Genomic DNA, 24007 nt, shown 5'->3' with positions numbered 1-24007 from the left:
TGATATGTGGAGAACATTAGAAACAAAATATGAGAGGAAAGGGTTGCCAGGGCAATTATTTTTAAAGAAGAAGCTATTATCGTTGAAGCTTGAGGAAGGAGATTCATTAGAAAAATTCATTATGGAATTTGAAGAGACATTAAGGCACTTAAAAGCCACTGGGGTTAAAACTGATGAACAAGACATTGTGTGTAATTTACTAATGGCACTTCCAAAATCATATGAAACTGTAGTAACAATCATTGAAAACATGCCAAAAGAACTTCTGACTTATGAGAATGTTAAAAAGAAATTATTGGCCGAATATGAGAAAAGGAAAATAGCCAGAATCTATGATGTTAGTAGCCCAGCAGCAGCTTTCTTAAGTGATAGAGTTTGTTATGGATGTGGAAAACGAGGGCATATACGAAGTGAGTGTTGGAGTCAAAAGCGAGGTACAGTATCAAGAGGAAACAGAAGTAGCTATAGGGGTTCAAATGAAGGAAGAGGCAACATGAATTCAAGAGGAAGGTTTCAATTAGGTAGAGGCAATGTCAGAAATAGTCAAAATCAAGACCATATTCTAGAGCTTAAGGCAAATAGGTACAGTAATCATGCTAATGTGCAAAATGAAAATCAAGATATGTACGAAAGTGTAGAAAATGATAGTGTATGTTTCATGACAGGGCCAGGTAAGTTAGAATGTGTAAATAAGAATCAGTTAAACTTTTTTGTTGATTCTGGATGCACAGATCATCTTGTCAATGATAAAACTGTTTTTTCAGAATTTATTATGTTAGATAAGCCAATTATAATATCTGTTGCTAAAAACAATAGTCATTTACAAGCCATTGCAGTTGGAAACATTAATGCTCGAAATGTAGTAAATAATTTAAACATTAATTGTACAATCAAAAATGCATTTTACGTACCCAACTTACGTAAGAATTTACTCTCAGTAAAAAGGTTAGAGGATTGCGGAAATAAAGTAATTTTTGAAAAAGGAGAAGTATATGTCTTTAATGATAAACAAGGACTAGTAGCAAATGGAAAACGAGAAAATTTGTATGAAATCAAATTTGAAATATTAAAGTCAGAATGTTTAAATACGGCAACGAATACAGATTTTATCATGTGGCACAAGAGGTTTGGGCATATTAATTTTAATAGTCTTGAAAAACTTGTTAAAGGAAATTTTGTTAAAGGTATTGACAATAGAATTCCAATTGTTAGAGTAGATTTCTGTGAACCATGTACTTTAGGAAAAATGTCTCAGTTACCCTTTGATTCTCGAACAAAAAGTAATAGAATGTTTGAAATAATTCATACTGATTTATGTGGACCGATTACCCCATCATCACATGATGGACACAGGTATTTTGTTACATTTATTGAAGATTTTTCAAATTTCACAATGACTTATTTGATAAGAGAAAAGGCTGAGGTTTTTGAAAAATTTCAGGAATATTATTTTATGATTAAATCAGTATCTAACACTCAAATATCCAAATTGAGATGCGACAATGGGGGCGAGTATATCTCTTACAATTTCAAGCAATTTTGTAAAAATAATGGTATCAGATTAGATTATACAATTCCTTACACTCCACAACAGAATGGTAAGGCTGAAAGGATGAACAGATCACTGGTAGAACGAGCTAGAGCAATGATCAATGATTCAGGTGTGCATAAGGAGTTATGGGGAGAAGCCATTTTAACAGCAACCTACATATTGAACAGAAGCCCAACACAATCATTGGATGGTATCATAACACCCGCAGAAGTTTTCAATAATAAAAAGCCAGATGTAAGTAATATGCGGATTTTTGGCAGTACGGCATATTCCCATATTCCAAAAGAAAAACGAAAAAAATTTGACCCCAAGGCAAACAAATGTATAATGGTAGGATACGCTCAGAACGGTTATAGATTGTGGAATATAGATACACAGAAGATTATTGTATCTGAACTTAAAGTAGTTACTGATGGAGGAAAAGAAATGGAGGTAAGCGATGGAATGGAAAATACCATGAAGAAAAATCAATATGGAAGTGTAACAATCAATGAAAATGGAAGAACAACCAATGAAAACGGAAGAGGCAATGATAGTAATAATAAAAGAGAGACAAAGTTGCCAGAGAAATTTAAGGATTTTGAATTATATATGGCACTAAACGCGTACAACTATGTTGAAGATATACCTATGAGTTATGAAGAAGTCAAAAATCATAAAGATAAAGATAACTGGTTATTAGCTAGAGACAGGGAACTTGAATCTATTAAGAAGAATAAAACATGGGAAATTACAGAGAACAAAGAAATTACTAACATTTTAGATACAAGGTGGGTATTTAGTAAAAAACCTTTAGAAACAAATGAAAATCAATTCAAAGCTAGACTAGTGGTACGGGGATTTGCTCAAAAGGGAATTGAATGTGAAAATTTTTATTCACCTGTAGCCAAAATAACTACTATAAGAACTCTTTTAACTATAGGAAACCAATTAGCTTATCACCTTTAACAGTTGGACGTGAGAAGCGCATTTTTACAGGGTACTTTGAAGTCACCGGTATACATTAATTTCCCAAAAGGTATGAAACATGACCCAGGTAAAATATTAAAATTAAATAAAGCACTTTACCGTTTAAAAGAATCATCTAGATGTTGGAATACGGAAATCAACTGTTTTTTGCTGGAAACGGGATTCATTAGGTCTGAAAATGATTGTTGCTTGTATTATTTGAAATCGAACAATGAATGTATCTATTTATTATTATATGTTGATGATATTATATTAGCCGGTCCAGACTTAAAGGCACTAAATAATATTATTTATAAGATGATGCTAAAATTCGATATGAAAAACAAAGGAGAACTAAGACATTTTCTGGGGTTAGAGATAAATTATAATAGAGAGAAGGGAGTACTAAAATTGTCACAAGCAAGATATATAAAAAATATATTGAATAAATTTGGTATGGAAAATTGTAAAGGCGTGAACACACCGATAGAAACTAAACTTAAACTAAATGTATCACTTGAAGTAGAAAACTTCACAGATAAACCAATTCGTCAACTTATAGGATGCTTAATGTATCTAATGTTGGGTTCACGTCCAGATATATGCTTTGCTCTTAATTATTTCAGTAGTTTCCAAGACAAAGCTACAGAGGAAATTTGGAAACATCTACTCAGAATTTTAAGATATCTAAAAGCTACACTATATGAAGGGTTAGAGTATAAAAGACGAAATGAGCAAAACGAGTTTAAATTAATTTGTTATGTGGACGCCGATTGGGCAAATGATTTAAGTGACAGAAGATCAGTTTCTGGTTTCATTTTCAAATTATTTGATAATACTATTAGTTGGGTAACGAGAAAGCAGACATGCGTCACACTTTCCACAACAGAAGCTGAGTTAGTAGCATTATGCACTTCTGTTTCTGAAGGTCTGTGGTTAAGAAAGCTTCTGTTTGATTTTAATATAGACTTAGAGTAAATAATATTTTTTGAAGATAATCAGGGTTGTATATCCATCATCAAAAATCCAGGAAATAACAGAAGGGTAAAGCATATTGATCTTAAATACCACTTCATTTGTGAAAATTTAGAGGAAGGCAAAATAGATATTAAATACATAGATTCTAAACGCCAACAAGCAGATATCCTAACTAAGGGTCTTAATTCTGATATTTTCAGAAAGTTTAAATCACTTTTAGGTGTTAAAGTTTTTAGCGAAGGGGGGTGTTGAGTTACGCTAAAAACTGACTCAATACATGACGGATGACGTGACTTGTCACAGACAGTGAGAGGATAACGTGGCCGAGTTGTTAATTGATTTGATGTTGTTTTAAAATTTTGATTTTATGTTATGTACCGGAAATAAATACTAAGTATAAATATTACTGCTATTGTATACATGAATACCTTGTCCACCTCAATCAACAAAACTGACCAAACAACCCACGTTACTATTTTTTGTTGGGCTGGAATAACTAAAGCAGTCACAAAAAATGGGTTGAATAAAACATAAGCTTATGGTGAAGAAATCATCCACGTCAAAAAAATCGAAACGGTTTATACTAAAATATACCAAAATTAGCGCAAATTTACACGCGAAAATAGGAAAAGAAATGAATCTGTTGACAAATATATATTTAATGAACAACAGGACTAAGGTTCAGGGGTTGAACCGCGTTGGAATTTTGAAAATTTTCGACGTTTTGGCTCCCACTTTGGAGTCATTATCAAGAAAAGTGTTGGGATAGGGTGGTTGATCGTTAATTGGTAAGAAGTGATCCGAATCCCTGGTCTCAATTTGCCTACTCCACACACGAATCACCCCTTTTTAAATCATTATTTATTTTTTCCAGCTTTTCATTTCCTCGGTGGAATTCCAAGGAGTAGGCAGATTGAGGCCTTGGAATCAACCAAAAAAGGGGTGATTCTTTGCGTGGATTAGGTAGATGGAGACCACGGAATCGGATCACTTCTTACCAATTAACGATCAATCATCCTATCCCTACCCTTTTCTTAATAATGTCTCCAAAGTGAGAGCCGAGACGTCGAGAATTTTCAAAATTTAAAGTTCAACCAGTGAACCTTAGTCCTGTTCTTCATAATCCTGACAGCGAAAACCTTTCCGAATATATATTCAATATGTATATAAATTAATATTAATCAAAAATTCATTTAACTGATTTCTTATTTCTTATCTAAATTAAGTTGAACATGGGCAGAAATTGATGTGTCACTGCGACAATAGATAAAATAATCAGTCCTGAACTGATGAACTTCATAGAAATTATGACGCTGAATTTACATTCACAAGACCAAAATAAATCTAAAAAATCACAATGGAATGATCCAATAGCCATTTTTTCAATCTCTACTTCAGACTTCAGTACATTAAACTACTTTAATCCACACAAACATGGAAAGCATTTCATTCCCACTTAGAAATAAGAGTATATGGTGAATTCTAATTTTAAGTCTAATAAGATATTTCAATTTTTTGTTATTTACGTAAGTCTAATAATGCTCAGCTTCGCTTTGTCAGTCAGTACATGAGAGTGGAGAGAAAGTTACGGTTAGAGGATTCGATTCTTTTACTCAGAATAGTCCCATTTATAACTATAATGTTCGGAGTCCCTAGTTATTTGGATTCTTAGGATTTGATGCATATGTGCTAGATATAGACATTATATTCTTTGCAGTACTTAGATCGCGATGTTTCAGAGAGATATTTTGACTTTTTGAAGCAAAAGTCAAGGCTAGAGGATCCGATTATAATCTGAATAGCTCCATTTATTATTAAAATGTAGTGGATAATGCCGTTCAAAGTTCCTTGTTATTTAAATTCTTAGAGTTTGATATATCGATCCTGGATATAGTTATTACTCGTATTTCCAATGCAGTACGTACTTAGATTATGATGTTTCAGATATATATTTTCATATATATGTAAAATGCATCTTGGAGAGTATACTTTGAAGCTTTTTAATAGACAAAATTTAGAGAAATCGATGAGCTATAAGATTCAATGTAATTAGTAAGGCAATTGCAGCGCATGTATCATCGTTCAATTGATTATTTGAACAAACTTGACAGACTGCAGTAAAAAGCAAGAAATGTGCAATATCATTAAATGAATGTAATGTTGTGTTAATAGAAAAACAAGATGAAGGAGAAAAAACTTTAGGCTTCAATATAGGAAAGGAGGTGTAATTTTTGTGGAGTTTTCTATCTCGTTTTGTTTTTTTTTTCTATATATAAGTTTAAAAAAATTATCAATGCCTTAATACTTTCTATATCAACAATTTTGTTCATGGTAAATGCGAAATTCGTAATATCTCGTGAAGTATTTCCATATCCATTTTTCCCTTGATTGATTCAAATTTGAACTTGTTCACATAATTAAGGTTGTTATTCATATCTAACAATGAAAGTTTTCATATCCATGGAATTATACTATTGTTCAGTTCGAAAACGTTTATAGAATGAAACATATGAAACAAATGGGTCAGAAAAAATAATTTCCCATCCTAAAGCTGGAATCGATTTTAGAATTACACGTTTACTAATGGTCAAATATTTTCCGGAGTAGTCTGAGCCAGGATTTTAAATGATTGAAAAGGACCTTGTTACTTCAATAGTCTATATCCTTACACTTTTGACTAATCTTGAGATTATTGAAAAGTAAGCGTGTATTCAGAGCAAAAAGGCTGTTGATTAAAAGAAATTCGAAATTATCGATTCTAAGAAATAGTTGGTTTTCCTTAGAAATCCATTATTTATGTACGAGGCACATCGAAAAAGTAGGCATGTAGATATTTTCCTTTAAAATGAATGTAATTAGTCGTGTCAGTTGCACATGTACCTCATACCAATAGCTCAAAAGCAGAGATCCAATTTGGTTATTCCATTTTCCACTGCTTGCAAGATTCGGTATTTGATAAACACTCGAATATACAAAACATTGCAATAATTTGAATTTATTGTCAGGTCTATAGTCCAAACATCATGAGTTATCATATGGTTGGTTGTTTTGTTTTAGATTTTTACCGAGAACCTGCTTTTGAACAATTCTGTGCCAGGTGGGTGCCTGAAGCCCTCACACCCTTACATAAAATTTATTGTTTAGGAGCAGCACTGACCCTGACAATATAACGATGTCGGTGACTATTACTATATGTGATGAGATTTGAATTTAACATTTCACTCCGGAAACCATGGAACAGTCCAAGAGCATTCTCTTGATTGAATTACTATCATATGGTGAAACAGTAAAACATTGACCATTATTTGCGACGTGTCATTTAGAACAAGAGCCCTGATCTTGATACTAGTTTTTAAATTTTCAAAATTTTTCAAATTTATGGAAGGCCAAGGCGTATCTACCTCTTGATTTTTCAAGTATTAAATTGACACAGCAGCATTTACATACTCTCTTACTTTAAATGGGATAATGTCTTGTTTTGACTTATACTATCAGCACCCTCTACGGAATTTTCCGTGGCTCTTGGAGAAAAGAAAATTTTTATAGAAATCGCCACCCTCCGCGGAAAAATCCGTGGCCATTATTTTAACCTTATAAAGCCGGAAATTTTTGTAATATCAGAATCAAGCTTTAGTCCGTGTCTTTAAATCGTACCATATGATCCAAAATCACCACCCTCCACGAAAAAACCGTGGTCTAATTTTCATCCTAGAAACACGGAAATTTCAAAACTTAATTAACCTAATATAACCTATCTTAATCATGCGTATACAATTGCAACGTACTTTCTAAGGTTATTCTTACAACAAAATTATTTATTAATAAATTTTTTGTATACTTCGTACTACATGTATGAAAAAAATGTATAGGGATTAGAAATGGCATATATATATATATATATATATATATATATATATATATATATATATATATATATATACCAGATTTCATCTGTAGATGGTATTTATCCGTGGACGATATTTGTCCGTGGTTGGTATTTATCCGTGGACGATATTTGTCCATGGTTGGTATTTATCCGTGGACAGTACTCATCCGTGAGTTGAGGCTTATAACATTCACGGCTGAAATTACAGACACGATAAAGCTTCATTCGGCTCATTTCTTTGAAAATGTCTGCGTCTCTATGGTTGAAATTAGAGTCACGGATTTTTCTGTTGAGGGTGCCAATAGACACAACAATACTTCATGACCTTCTTTCTTATTACCTATACTTCTAACACATTAATATTTTAATTGTAATTGAAGATTCTATTAAATATTATTAAAGCGCGGAATTAGATAAAACGAGGTACGTAAATACGTTATGAAAAGAGCGATATTGCTCTTTTAATAACTATTTACGTTAATAAATATTACATAGATACTCCTTGAATCATAGAATTATAATATTTATGCACTAAAAGTATGATTCAATCAAATAAGTGAATTTACTCAAGCATTTGCATCAAAATAAGCTATCATCAAAGCATATTCGCTTTTGAGCTATAATACTGTGATTATAGTTTGATGGATTTAAAAAAAAAGAAATATAAATTAAGGATAATGAAAAGTACTTGTAACTAAAATATCACTCCTAGAACTCCCAGTGGATGATGTAGCAGAAATAGATATATTGAGTATTGTTGAGTGATGAAAAGAATTGAACTTAAAAAGGAATCAAGCCGAGACATACTGTATTGGATTTTCCAAAACCAAAATACAGACAACCAAATCCACCAATTTCTATTTTAGACACAATTGTGAAGCTAAATACCAAAAACAAACCTGTTTAATAGTTTAATATCTTCTTTATTCATCTGTACGCAGAAAATAGATAGAAAATTAACTCCAATACCAAATGTTTTTTGTTTCAATGTCTGCAATTGATACGAGAACAATATTTAAGTCGTATCCGGACGTATGGTATTATTTTATTCCACTTTTTCAAACATCGTATTGTTAGATATGATTAGAATTTGGATGTAGGCTCATCAATTTTTATGATGTCCAGCAATATCAATTTTTATGATGTCCAGCAATTACAATTTATATGGCAAAAATGATGGTTGTAGTAGAAATAGATATATCGAGTATTGCTGAGCGATGAAAAAAAACTCATTCCGAGACATACTGTACAGGATTTTCCAAAACCAAAATATTAACGGAGATGGAGGTGTGGATGATGTATGTACACATCATTTAAATTGGACAGAAGCTATCGGAAAAAGAGATATATTCGATAGTAAAACATCTAAGAGTGATCAACACACAAATAATTCAGTTGGTCATGGAATGCTTAGAATCACAAAATGAAGAGTCAAGTAATTTCGACTGGACCTTATCCGTTCTGTTTTTCAGAAAGTGATTATTTATAAGGACATCTCAATAAATCACACAAATTGGATTCTCTGTCTGGTTTTGGTTATTCGAACTGTACCTTCGAAACTGTATTCGCGGAACGTCCAATAAATACATAGGCTTAGATATAAACAACTATGTATTCTCATTTACTCCCTAACTGCATATTGTCCTTTTAATATACACCTTGTGAAAATAGATACATCAAAGGCACTACGTGTTGGGAAGAATAAGCTGAAACACAAGGCACATTTTAGCTGTATACATAGTAGCCAGGTATTGGTGTCAACAAAAATCAATGGCAGACATTCAAATTCATATATTCTGTGGAGCTCTACTTTACAATACATGACCAGCCTGAATCTAGCAATGGGGGACATAATAGATTTTTTGGCTGCAATACATACACAGATAGGATAAAAATCCATCAGAAAATAGATATTCCAATATTTTCGTAAACCTTGTACATAAAACGCCGTAGTAAATGGTGAATTTCGCAATATGGCAAGTAATGTATTGAAACAGATGAAAATAATTGTGATCAATAAATGGAAATGTTTCATTATAAAAATTAAAATATACTTACCACACAATCATCTTCATCCCACCGAAATCGACAATTATATTTGCCATTACATTTCAAACTAATATCGATGCACGTAGCGTCTTCACAGTCAAATTCTTTTCCTTCATTGCACTTCACATTTTTAGCTGAAAGAATTGGATATTATCAATAGTGAATAGAAAATACAATATGATGATGAGGTTTATGATACACAAAAATCTATCACGAATCATAATATACATAGAAAATTGGCGATACTATATTATACAGACAGACTTGAAACCGACGTTTGGAAATATCAGCATTGAAACAGTAGTTTGTTATTTAAACACAGTTGATACATCAATTTCTATGATGAGTGGAAGTTTTTGATTAATGCATTACACATCACGTATTTTTGAGGGAGCGAAATCAAGAGCAATCTTCTGCTCTGATGAACTGAATTTTGCAATTTTTGCTTGAATTATATCAAAGAAGAAGTAAGCGTATTCGTTATTACTCCTCAAGCTTCTAAAAATGTGTTATGTTTTCGAAATTTTTGGATCAGGTCTAATATTTTTGGGATTTGGACAAATAACACTTACAGTCTTTAAAATCTGTGAAAACCTTGATAAAAATTTATATAGGGTGTTCAGAAAAAGGTGCAAAATTTCGCTATCTAAAAACTTATATAATCTTTTTAGTGGAGGGCTGCGTGTGTACAAAAATTTCGAAAATGTGAAATAATTGAAAAACGATGGACTATAGGCATACGATGCCTAATATAAAGTTGTATTGAAATTTTGCGTAGATTTCAAAAATTTAATAAAAACTTCAGCATTCCGTTCAAAAGCACGAAGTTTGGGTCTACTTCCGGTGTAACCGGAAGTTTCAGAAAACTGAAATTCTTTTAGCTGAAACGAGCATTTCGGAAAACCCATGCAAGTGAATTTTCAGTACACTAGTCCCAGTACTTTCCCATATGCATATCGATTCAGCTCGTCATGAACGACCCTGTACGTCCGCTACTATTATGGCGAATATTGGCATGACATTAGATCAGTTTCAGCGACAAGTTGGAAAGAAATTAGCAGCTGTTTATGTTGTATATAGAATCAGTAATAAGAAGATACCAATAGATCATATTTTGGTTATATTATATTTATAGTAGAATTTTTCTAATGTAATTTCTGATTTTCTAGAGAAGTGCTTACAAAAAATTCCAATATAAAAATTCTGATGCTCTTCATGGTAGGGCTTCTAATCATTTAAAGTTTTGTGAAATTTTGCATTTTTTTCATTCGAGAAAATAATTTTCCTTATCCCCTTCTGTTTTTACTTTTGTGTCATATCCTCATTTTCAAGCATATTCCCAATTTTGAGAGCCATCAGTCCTTTATACCTATTATTTCTAGTTTTAATTATTCCATGAGTTCTCCTAATTATTCTCCGTTCAAATATCGTCAGTTGTTTTTCGTCTATATATGTTCGTAATATCTAACCATCAACTGTTGTGGTAGTTTCAGTTGTTTCATGTCCTTTATGATTGTCCTCCTTTTTAGACTGTTGAATGCCTATTTGAAGTCAATGAATAGTAGTTGCACTCTAATTTGTACTCATATATGACATACACCGTTGATTTTTTCTGTCATTAGCATTTTTGATATTCCCTTACCCCTATTTCTGGCTCCACTAACTTCAACAATTTTCCATTTATTATTGCTCTTAATATTTCATACACAGTGTTGAGCCATTTAGCAAACTAATATCTATATAATTGTTATATATATTGGGATATCCTTTTATCATTATTAGTATAATACTTTCACTAAACACTTCCATAGCATGCTTCTAGTTCTCATATTGTTCTCATTACTTTAAATATTCTATCCCCCGTATTTCATTAGTTTAACTATCATTCCATCTCAACTCCTTGCTTTGTTCTATGTCAATTTATTGATTATGTCAATACGTTTCTCTTTTGTCGAGTTTTCTTCATATATCAAATATCATCTTCATGTTCACTGTATTCGTTTATTGATAAATTTTTATAATACTAGATATAATTGAAAATTATTTTCATTGTCATTTTCTAGTGTAGCTATACCATTATTAATCCATTCTATGAACTTTATTCTTATTATTTTCAGCATTCTTTTTTTATTTGTCTATATTATAATCAGCTTCTTTCTTAGTTGTTTCCTCTTTATTTTTCATTATAAATTCCTAATCAAACCATTCATAATTTTTTTGTATCTTGTATAACTTTCCTACATCTTTCTTAATATTGTTCCTTAGTTCATTAATATCATCTTCCTCTCCATCAATATAATATTTCTCTCTGCTCTATTGTAGTTGTGTTCCTTTTTGCTTATCCATTCATCCTTACCCCTTTTCAGTTTTCTCACATTCTACTTCCTGCATTTTATTATTTATGATTTCAAATGATACATTACATTTACCATTTTTAATTTTATTTTGATTATTATTAAATGATGATCTGCACCTGATACTTTGTATGATATTGTGTTTTGATGTTCCATATAGGGTGTACTTCCCCTTAACAAAGCTCAAGTAGTCTTAATTTTCTATTTTCCACTTATACCTCCCATAATCAATTATTTTATCATGTCTGGCGACTTTTTCGAAAATATTAACCAATTTGTCATAGAATTGTCTTCATCTTTTACTTCCTCTATGAGGTCGATGTATGAATATCTTATTGCTATATTCGCTTTAATATTTTTTTCTACGCTCATATCTGTAAACATCAAAAATCGCACTGGCAACATTCCTTGTAAATGACATTTAACAATAACATGCACGTAGTGAGATCTCATAACATACTCGTGTGTTTTGAGAAGAAAACTTAAACTTCTTGGTTTAATCAAATTACAATCAAATTTTTATTTACGTAAGACTTTATTTGATTTATTTATACAAATTTAGTCAATTAAAAAACATACAAACTTTTAGCATTAGCGAGATATATTTAGGATTGAAAGAGTGATGCCCCTAAATGTAGGACACGTTTTCTTAAGTAGCATGCATGAATGGGTGTAGAAAATGTATAGTACGTTACACGAGTTGTAAGTCCATTACACACTCATGAAATTTTTCACTTCGTGTGATTAAGTCTAAATGATGATAATCACTCTAATTGAAATGTATAGTTTCCTTTGTTCAATCATAGCATATCGTAGAATCAATGTAATCAAAAATCATGAGATAAAATTTTTGCTAGGTACAATTATCAATTTTTCGGTAACTCAATAAAAATATATTTAGCTCAAAGAAATGAGTTTCGAAGAAAAGAGAACTTATTGGATAATCACTTGTTCGAGTTCGAAAGCTCTCGTGAATTAATTTTTGTAATCATCATAAACTACAATGTATGTATTTCGGCTGATTTATATCGATAGCTTACCTGTGCCTTGCTCTCTAAAAGCCGTAAAATTCGCTTGGAAAAGAGTTTTCGTTCCTTTTGATTCCGAGAAAAACCTGACAAACATCCGATTTACTTTAGAATTTACCGTGTCAGCTACTGAGCCACAAAACTCCTGGTCAATGTTAGACATGTCAGTTTTACCAGAAAATACCTGAATGAAGTTCATAGTACAGTCGTTGGGTTTTTCCAAGCTGAATTCGGAAAACTGAAGATATATCTGAAATACAAACAAAAATCATGCCATGTCATTTATTCAATTGAAATAACCGCGTATGTCTGATTGGCATGTTAGACTTACTATTGTATTAAAGATAATCGAATAAATTTGACGTAGACATCAATATGAGAATATCAGCCTAGTCTTACACAATTTAAACTCAAACTTATAGAAGTTTAATCAAGAGCTAATAACATTGAATTTGTTTCTCTGATTATTTCAGGCAGAATTTATTATTATTATGTTCTAATCTAATCTAAGCTCTAATCATTCCAGATAAATACTTCTTGTTGATTATATAAATACTAAAACTAACCCATTATAAAATAGCATTCTCGTTGTAATTCACTATGGACCATCACCTTGAAAGTAAATTGCATTAAGAATCATCTGAAAACGAGCGTGATCTGCGTTATTTCAATTGGAACACCAGGCGACAAAATTTACATGATCTCAAATGGATATCTATACATACGTTGTAATGAACTACTTTCCAGAACGACAGAATTTCTTAAGGTAAAAAAACATTAACCAAAACAGCAGACAAGAAAATGGTGAGTTAAATTAAAAAGCACTGCGCGAGACACATTGATTATGGTAGAAATTTACAATTTTTGAATTTGTCTATGGAAGAAGAAAGTAGCACAGCAAAAAATGCATCTATTCTGAACGCTTCTAATCACTGATACAGTTAATGATTAATAACAGCACACGCTACGTTACCGGCAAAGATAACCTCGTGATCATCAAGCAGACAACTGCTCAATGTTTTTATTGAACCTATAACGTCACAATTGAAAACTAATGAAAATCGTTTTGTTATGCAGTTTAAAATTTGAAAGTTTTGTGATTTTCAATTAAATATTTAGATATAATTTTTTCACTTTTACTTAAATATATCACTTTCTGACATTACTTCATATTGGAGATACACATAAAACGGCTTTGTAAACCAGGAGCTACAATGTACATGTATGATATTAATGGAAACCATGGTTTGTTGAAGTTTATACAATATCAAAACGAAAGCTGTGAACTCACCTTCCAATTTTCTTCAACTGTAATTGACCAGAGACAATCAATAGGCATGTCATTGTCTTTGTAAAAATCCATCGTATTGTTATCTATATCGGCTTTACCAAATTCTCCTTCCACTTCGTTCTCAATAGTCATAACGCAAGGTATAGCTTCTGGTATTCTCACTATAATTCAAAAAACAATAATTAATAAGGTGAGCATATTTTCAGGCAAGATAATTCTCATAATTTATCTTTTATTTATAATAAGAATATTTACGGTTCCAGAGCCGAATTTACAGATCTGGAGGCACTAGAGCCTCCTGCCTAATCAATTTATCCAAACAAATGACTTATTTCTATAAAAAACAACAATCGTATATGAATATATGAATATAATCAAAAAACAATGATCCGATATTAAATTTTAGTTTTGACGAAGAAAATCTTCCGAGCTTTTCTTGCCGAAAGAACGTTGATTTCTTTTATAGAGGTTGTGATGTCTTTGTGAATATTTCTTATAATATAGAAGTTCTTCTGTCTACATGATTCTGGAAGAACCAATCAAATCGTTTCAATTTATTGAAACTGTTTTTTCTGTGTACGGAACAAAATATATTGTAATGAAATAAACTGCCCACAAAACTGCCCAAACTGCCAAATAGACACGCCTTTATTTATATCAGTTTAATCTAGAGAGGACAAAAAGTTTGATTTACCAAAACATAGAAAATATCAAAAAAATTGTACAAAACATCTTTACAAACAAATGAACGGTGCTTTAACTCAAACCAGCCAAATGAATTTCTAATAGCGTGTATTGCCGCCCCTCGCTCTAATTACAGCTTCCCTTACTCTTAGAAGGCTTTTAAACAGATTTTGGACGTATCCTTGCGGCATGTTTTCCCAGAAGTTGAAAAGGAACATTTTGAGGATCATCTAGTGTTCTTATTGGTGCCGGATGTTGCTGAATTTGCCATCCTAGATGGTCTCAGACATGCTCTATTGGGTTAAGGTCCGGGCTACATGCAGGCCAATTCAGGGTGGGTATCTCGACCTCTTCTAAGTACTGCCGAACCATTCTAGCAGCGTGTGGACGAGCATTATCGTGCATTAGAACAGAGTTGTCACTGGTATGAGGCATATTGGGCACTACATGGGGTTCTACGATATTGTTTATGTACCTTTCATGTCAGCATTAAGTCTTCCATCATTCACAGGTACTAACTCCGTGCGACTCTCGAAAGAAATTCCTTCCCAAACCATGTTAGAGCCACCACCAAATCTTTCAGTTTAACACAAATTAACCTGATCGTGCCGTTCACTACGTCGCCTATATACTGGTACACGCCAATCTGATGAATACAGATAAAATCTTGATTCATCCGTAAATAAAATATTGGACCAATCTTGAATATTCCAATTCCAATTTGCTTGTTCTCGAGCATATTCCAATCTTGCTATTCGATGTTCTATGGTAACACGTGGACCTCTAGCTGGCACTCTGGCTCTTATACCTGCTTCTCTCAGCCTATTTCGAACTGTTTATAGGCTTATTCGGACATTACGAACAGCCAACAGATCTGTTTGCAGCCCTCGAGCGGTGGTATGCCTAATTCTTAACGTCGTTAACCCCAAATAACAATCATCTACTACCGAAGTAACCCTTCCGCGGCCTTGTCCGGGTCTTCTGGTTAGCTGCCCTGTTTCTTGGTAGCGAATAATAACTCTGGATATTAAACAGGCATTAAACATTATTAACAAAATAAATTTGAACTTTCACTATACAATAAAACAATTTGCTTAGAAAGTTCTCTATCTCAATGCATTCTCTGAGACAAAAAGATTTACTCGAGCATTTTTGCTTCCAAAAAAATTTGTAAGAAATTGTGATATTTTTTGGTTCATGAGAAGAAACCAAAAATATCTATTAAGTTGATACATATAAAGATTTCTCCAACAAACTGAAATTAAGTTATATAAATATCACAAAATATCAGTGATGCGATAATTTTTGTGGGGTGTATACAACAGCAGCATACTGAAAATGGAGGAAAAATTCTTCGTATAATTAGAGCACTGTTTTAACAAAATTAATAGAACGAGAAATATTATAATGATGTTGAATAAAGATGGAAAATGTACGCTTAATTAATTATAATAATGAACGAAATACTTTATTAATTATTTATGATTACTTTATTATAATTTATAAATTATTGTTAAATCCCGTATTGCCAGTTTTGTAATTTTGTAATTATAAGAGATGAAAAAATGCAATAACGTTTTCAGAGTGTTATAAACGAACATACACGTTGTGAAATGCGACTATAAAAAATTACGATCGTTAAAAAGCGAGAAAAAAAGTTCGTACCGAAAAAGATATTAAACAGTAACGTATAGTTAGTTACCGAAATATAAACAAAATCCTTGTACTTGTTTTTGACGGCGAAATTATTATGAATTACAAGTCCTGAGTCAATAAAATCAGATACCGGAAATTATAACAAAAGGTCGTGTTGTGAGCTAGTTTGGAAAATATAGAAATTACATATCAAGAATCGCAAAGTGAATAAAACTGGGAAATGCAATAAGTCTAGTGCAATAGGAGCAGAGAAGGGAAACAGACTAAATTGGTGAAGGATACTTCGTAAATATAATCATTTCATCACAGTCATAGTAGTGTCATCAAATAAACTTGAGCTGGATTAGACTCTTTTTAATATAAATAAATCGAATTTCCCTATCTAATGTGACACTTCAGGTCACTCCTTGATATTAGGATAATCTTAAATCAATTGTGGAAAGTGGTTATGTAAAAACAAATTTTCCATTCAAAATTGTAGCTTCAAGAACATTGCCTATAATTTTTTTTGACTAATCTCGTATCGTTGCATAGCTTAGGTGTATTTAAATTCCGAAGCATACTACTAGGCGAGTCAATTTTTAATCGCAAATTATGTGGTAGCATTCCTGGTGAATCCAGTGAATTCAAAAATTCAATAGGTTAGTTGACTGCTTCATCAGGATCGTTAACATTGTCGATCAATTTGAAGAATATCGCATTGCCAGGTAATGACTGTTGTATTTTGAAATTAATAACTTCAACATCGATATTTTTTGCGGCTAAAATAGCTCTTTTACGAAGCCACATGATTAATATAATTAGCTTGTAAATCAAGAAATATGCTTTCAATGAACACATCTTTCGTATTTACCATGTTGCAGAAATTGTCGGGCAATTTGTTCCGTTTCCGATGTTGAGCAATTTCTTGGAGAATGATAGTGCTAATGGATCGTTTTGCAGTTGAACACGTATATCTGTGTTAAGACGGAATGTACTGATATTTCACCATAGATATTATAGTAAAGCACCCCCGAAAAGCCTCTATCATCATCTACCATTCTATCGAGAGCTTCAAGTGAATCCTTGTAGGCCATAGTGCATTCTTTCCAGATAATAATTTTGTATATTTGAAATACTTTAGCTATACCGGATTTATTTCTTATGTTGCACAATGCATCTGAATTTGGGTGAATGTTCAACGGCAACTTGAGTGTTGAATGTGCAGTCCGTCCGCCATCGAGCAAAGTGGTTGCAATACCTGATGATGCCGTTGCTAACGCATTATTATTTTCTGCAAGTATTAGTGAGATAAGAAACGGTTTTCTAGTGCCACCTGATGTGTCCAACAAAAAAAATCCACCTTTTCCTGTTGCAATTGACAAATTAATTTGATCGTATACATTTTTTTGTCCATTAGTGAGTAGTCATTATTTTAAACGAAAGTAGTTTAAATGAACGTATCGAACTTTTATTCGCGCTGAATATCGCTATTGATGATGCCTGTTCCAGAATGCAAATATTTTCAATTTCTATTGTTATATATTTCCGGCTTAAAATCAATGGTGAGGTCTTGATCAGCGATACGAATGCAATGCAGGATGTCGTCGCTCATGGAATCTTTATATTGGTCCCAGAGGATAGAAGCTTAAGATGGAAAACATATCGTCAATAATATGGATTTCCTCGTAGATTACTTTGTTTTTCTTAAGTACAAAGATGTAATGATGTGATTCTAGTAATGTGCTTGACGACATAAGGTAACAAAGAAATTAATTGATTTACTTCTGATTTTGAAATTATTTTTATTCAGTCTCTCAAGCATTGGGGAATGAATTATTTACTAAAAAAATTATGAATTCAGCTCGTTGTGTCCTAGCTGAATAATTGTCAGTAAATTTAAAAAGCATGTTCGAAATACATTCATGCCAATTATGAAAGTTGGAATTACGATGAAAATGGTGCATTTATCCTTCTCTGAAAGGTAATTAACCACGTAACACATAGTTTATGGATTCATTACATTATTAATTCAAAAAATATATAGACATAGGTCAATATATTTTTTCCAAATTAAGAAAACACCGATATTAGCCAAAATCCATTATCAGCTTTGACCACTTATCAGGTAGTTTCATTTTTAGTCGATGTAGAATATCAATAGTTTAGTGAATAGAAGACTTGTTGACATGATTTCCGACTGCTCTTTCACTCAATATTCTTTGATCGAAAAAATTTGCAAAGAGGGAAACAAATAATAGTCATTATTAATAATGTATTATTCTGCAATATATATTTGGATGCTTAGATTTTGTATGACGTCCCAATAACGCACCTTCTCACACTTCAATGATCACCATGAATTTTAATTGTTTCTTTTGCAAGGGAGAAATTTATATCATATCGCATGGTTAACACCTGTTTTGAAAAGAAAGTCGGCAACTATCATTTGGAAATGTTAATGTGGTTAGAACATCACTTCATTAAGTAAACAGAAAAATTTATCTCTATTTTGATGTGCATTCCAGCTTTTTTATAATGCAGAAGTATCTCACGATGCATTTTTAAGCTTTTCACAGATATTATCTCTTTCCACATCATCAATTTCCAACTATGAAAAGCTTGATGGCTAAATGTGTCCTGATATACTATAAACATCAAACAATATTTTTAAGGTGAACCTCAGTTTTTTCCTATTCATTAAATACAGAATTATTAATTCGAAAAAATCAATACAATGGAAGATGGATAACTGCTTGGAATGTTCGATAATATTTCATAAAACTCTCTATTCATGTTCGGTTTATTATACCAAACCAAACCTTTCATGAAATTCTACGAATACAATTTTCTTCTGGAGTTTTGGGATTCCTTTGTTTCTCGATTGAGCATTAAGCACAATCTTAACTTCAGATTATACGATCCGTTTCCATAATCTGAACCTTCAAATTAAAAAAGAAATCTCTATTTTTTCCAGACTATCGTTGTTGAAATAAATTAAATTCTATCTATTGCATTATTTTCTATGATCTAAAAAGTTTCAAGACTCCATTGAAAAAATATATTAGTATTCAAAAGAATGAGTTGATATAAATATTCAATTGGAGATCAGTTTCCGTCAAGAAAACCAAAAGATGGCGTGTAAAGTTAAATGAAGCTAAATCCATTAACATTCCTTATGCTAATATAGCGAAATATCTGATGACTCTTGACGCTAGACTTCGCTGGAGATGCCATATGAAAAAGAAAAGTGGAGAGCTTGATAGCCTCAGCCATGTCTATTTCCCCATAAGTCCTCTTACATCTTCACCCACTTGGTTATTCCATCTTGCTCTTGGTCTTCCCAGTGGGCACCTCCCTTCTGGTTGACCTCTCGACACTCTTCTAATTGTGGTCTCTTCATCCCTTCTGCTTACATGGCCTAGTCATCTAATTCTTCTACTTCTTATCACAGCCACAATATCTGGTCGTCTATACCAGTCCATGAGTTTTCTGTTTTTCAGTATTTTCCATCATTCTTTTTCGAAAACTGGCCAATATATCCTCCCAAATATTATTAATTTCTTCTAGGAGTGTTTTGTTAGTGTCTACACCTCAGCTCCATACAATAAAACTGGCTGTATTATGATGTGTATATTCTTATTTTCGTATTTTTTGACAGCAGTTTACTTTTAAGTAATTTTGATAGGCTGCAAAAACATCTACTGGCTGCATTTAACCTCATCTGTATTTCTTTTTTTATTTTATTGTTGCTGTTCATAGTAAATCCTAGGTACTTGAATTATTCAGTAATTTTAAAGTATGTATCTCATTACGTCCAGAGTTGAATGATTGGCCTCTGCAAGTCTGTCCACTTTCATTATACTCAGTCTTATCTTTATTTACCTCTAGTCCTACTCTTCGTGCTTCTTTTAAGAATACTTGTGCCAGTATTTTCAGGTCACTCTTACTGTCCGCTGTTAAAGCTATATCATCAGCATAAGCGAAAATATTTATTTTTCCTCCAATATTTGCTCCTCTTGGAATAGCTTCAGTTGCTTTCAAAGCTTTTTCCAGAGCAAGGTTGAACAGAAAGGGAGACAACCCGTCTCCTTGTCTTACTCCTGTGGTGGTAACGAAGGTATCTGTGTATTCTTTTTCTAATCTGACCTTTCCTTTTGAGCTTTCAACACACATTTTTACAAGTCTTGCTTTTTAGGAATGTTATATATAGTGGAAAAAAATTTCCCTCAAATTTTTTATTAGTACTTAACGCATTGAAAAAGTGAAAAAATGTAAAATCGTTATTTTAGTGATGTAATATAAAACTTTAATCACTGGTTTATAATAAACAATTACTCACTGAAGATTAAAACACCAAGTTTCTAAATATGTTGATATAAATTTTTTAGACATTTGCTTGGAAAACTGACTAGCTCCTTTGGAATAAACTTTCGAAGTGAAGGTTAGAAGAATATAAGACCACATAATGTCATGACTATAGGGTATCCAAGAACTTACTTGTCAAATTAAAACTACAGATTCGAAGTCTGCTTAATCTATTTAGGTTGTTGCAGTGACGGATCTGTAAGCGGATACGTTATCCTGATACAAGAGATGACCTTTGCGGAACTTCTCGTGATGTTCTATTCTATCGCTTCATATAATTTTGGAATAGTGCGCACTTGATTTATAGCAAAGAATGAAGCCTTTAGCATCATATATTTGAGATGACATTCTCTGGTGAAGGTTCGATAATGAATTTTTCAGGCGTTGATGAACGTCGGTAACGGATACATCACACATCCATTATTAGAAATTTTCTTACAGCGCTTGTGGTAACTCTGGAAGTACCAAACTTATACCATAAAATATGGTAATCTGCTCTATTCATCAATATTTTTCCCAATTGCACTCAATAATTGGTTATCCTTATACAATGTATTTTACACATGTGTTTTAATAATGCTCGTCTTAAAAAGTGAAGAAAAACTTGTCACGATAAATTTTTCTGTGAAATTTGGTAATTCGGAAACTAATTGGTACAAAAATCGTTTAGTGATAATTCTATGTATTTGTATAGGCGTAAGTGTTTTTAGGTATAAAATGTTCAAGGAAAGGAACAGTGGAAATGTGAGAGAGCAAATTTTAACTCAAGATGTGGCTATGAGAAAGCTGCGTACAAAGTAATACGGAAAAATTGTCAAAATAGCAAAAACAACATCGAATGTCATTTGCATAACATCGTTTTCAATAAACAATAAGTGATATTTCACTATTCTATCATATTTTTGCTCATCTAGATATAAAGATGATTATTTACTTGGTTGGCTATCGCGTCTTGGACCATAAGGAGATTATTTATCAAGATAAACCGTAAATCAAGTATTATATAACGAATTGCTAGACAGACGAAGTATCAACATGGTGCGCCCATGTATCGTGTACAATTAGGTACATAAGAACAATGCACCCTGCCACTGCGCGTTCATTGTGATGCAGTTTTTAGCTTCCAGAATAATTGCAGTGCTGTGCTCTCACAGCCAATTTATTCACTGGATTTATCCTCTTGATATTCTTTCTATTACCTAAATCAAAAAATTGTCGTGAACAGATAACATTTGAAACCGATTGAAGACATGTGTGAGTCGGTGTATTATTGTAAAGGGGAATTACTTTGAGGAGGATATTGTTATCACTGAATGATTTTTTGATAAATAAATTTACAACATCAGTATCATAACTTTATTGTCAGACCTTATATACTGAAGAAGAATATTATGTAACACATTGTATGAGAGACCACTCTTCACAATGATATTAATAGGAACACGTCGATCTTGAAGTACGAAATCATGAATTCTTAAGCATTTTTTTGTGTGATAGTAGTTATGGGTGCTTTATCAAACTTTTTTAATATGTTTCAAATGCAGCTATTCAATTAAGATCTATTATCATAATAAGATGTGACTCTCTTAAATTTGGATTTCTACTGTCGATGTGGGCACGCTCCAACAGGTTCAAACTAGTATTTAGTTTCTACATAATAAGTGACAATTTGACATTTGCGTACGACTCATTTATCGTTAAAATGGCTGTTAAATTTTCGATCAATGGATATGTAACAATGCAATGCACTCTGCGATGGTAAAAGTTTTAAAAACATCACAAATCATCATCTGGGTCAAATGCAAATGTCGCCCAAACGCGCGTTGGGGCCGCATCTAACGATTACCGCTATCTTACAATAATTCGAATATCAACTGTTTTCTGTAAAATAAACAATTGCTTAATATCACCAGATCTGTGTTACTATATAAGAAGTAATTCAACTGGTAACAAACTTTCTCCCAACATCATTGTTAACCAAAAAAAAATAACGAATAATTAAGAGAATGAGCAATTTTTATGAACGGTCTTCGGCCATATCTCAGAAACAGATTATACAACAGCTTCAGGGCCAAAAAATTATAACAATAGTGGCACTTACAGAATTTGAGGTCCACCTCTAGAGGGCGTATTTGAAAATATGAAAATGAAAATAAATTTTTGTTAAAATTGACCCAATTAAATGACACTTTTTATGCGATCAACAAACTCTTAGATAAATTCTGCGCATTTTTCATTCACAAATCTTAGTCTGTCCCCTCAAGTAAGAGGTGGAGGAGAGAGGGAACCTTGTTAAGAAAAAATGCCTGTAAGTCCGGTTCTGCGTAGCCGAATTTTTATAAACTCAACTTTTGTCCGGCAATAGAAAATATATGAATTCTAAGGAATTTAATCAGCAACGTGAATGCTAAACGGCGCTGTTCCATATATTTTATATTTTGTGATTTCTATTGACAAATTCAAATAGAAGCATAAAAATTATAGTCGGTTTCTCAAAAATAAACTAAATTAACATTAACCTGCGGAAACCACATGTCTATACACAGTTTAGTTGCTATTATGTGATGAAATCGTAATTAGCGTACGATTGCCGTTGTGTCTTACTTTTCGAGCAGATGTTCTACAATGTCAACCCAGCGAGCCTTTCGGATACGCTCACATTTATACCGGTTAGCCCCTGTTCCACACTAAAAATCACTTTTTATGTGGGTCACTACGATTGGATAAATTACAAGTGGAAACAAACTGAGAACTGAAGTCGCTCGGCACATTTTAGCACCTGAAAACATTGAAAAAGAGAAAGCTTCAATATTGCATCACCCGGCGTTCCCTGCACAAACATGCGTCTGCCCATGGACTTTCCAATCGTTGTGTGAGGAGAACTCTCTCAAAAAACTCCAATCTTCATGTATACAACATATGACATTGAGTTTATAGAGTACAAAGGGATATACCTGTGCCGTTAGTGAGGTCAGTATAGTAATTAAAAAAAAAAACATATTGTATTTGTGATATAATGAAATCTTATTATTAGAAAGTGTGTAATTTGAATATTTCAGTTCTGGTGAGGAACATAGTAATTCTAGTAATTTGAGATAATTGGCATTAAACACAATGAAAGATCTTGGTTTAAAATTCACGAAAAAGTCAGACCTAATGATGCTGAATCTGTAGGAAGAGATTATATGGCTTATAGAGGCTGAGAGACTGTTTTGAGTTATGAAAACCCTGCCC

At 32.4% G+C, this 24007-nt stretch overlaps 1 protein-coding gene across 2 annotated transcripts in view; it reads right to left on the bottom strand.

The window, feature by feature from the left end:
- Positions 1 to 24007, bottom strand: part of LOC130891315 (neuropilin and tolloid-like protein 1) — a 692365-nt gene that overhangs the window by 71768 nt on the left and 596590 nt on the right. For both annotated transcript variants that reach the window (XM_057795951.1, XM_057795952.1), the window contains 3 exons: positions 14087 to 14247; positions 12808 to 13045; positions 9423 to 9547 (listed from right to left, as the gene is read on the bottom strand). In XM_057795951.1, coding sequence (XP_057651934.1) covers positions 9423 to 9547; positions 12808 to 13045; positions 14087 to 14247 — 524 coding nt within the window. The remainder of the gene's footprint in view (positions 1 to 9422; positions 9548 to 12807; positions 13046 to 14086; positions 14248 to 24007) is intronic.

This window comes from Diorhabda carinulata, chromosome 3 (assembly GCF_026250575.1).
Source record: "Diorhabda carinulata isolate Delta chromosome 3, icDioCari1.1, whole genome shotgun sequence".
In the NCBI taxonomy this organism is placed as follows: Eukaryota; Metazoa; Arthropoda; class Insecta; order Coleoptera; family Chrysomelidae; genus Diorhabda; species Diorhabda carinulata.
The sequence above is the reverse complement of the archived record's forward strand: the minus strand, read 5'-3'. Positions and strand labels throughout refer to the sequence as shown.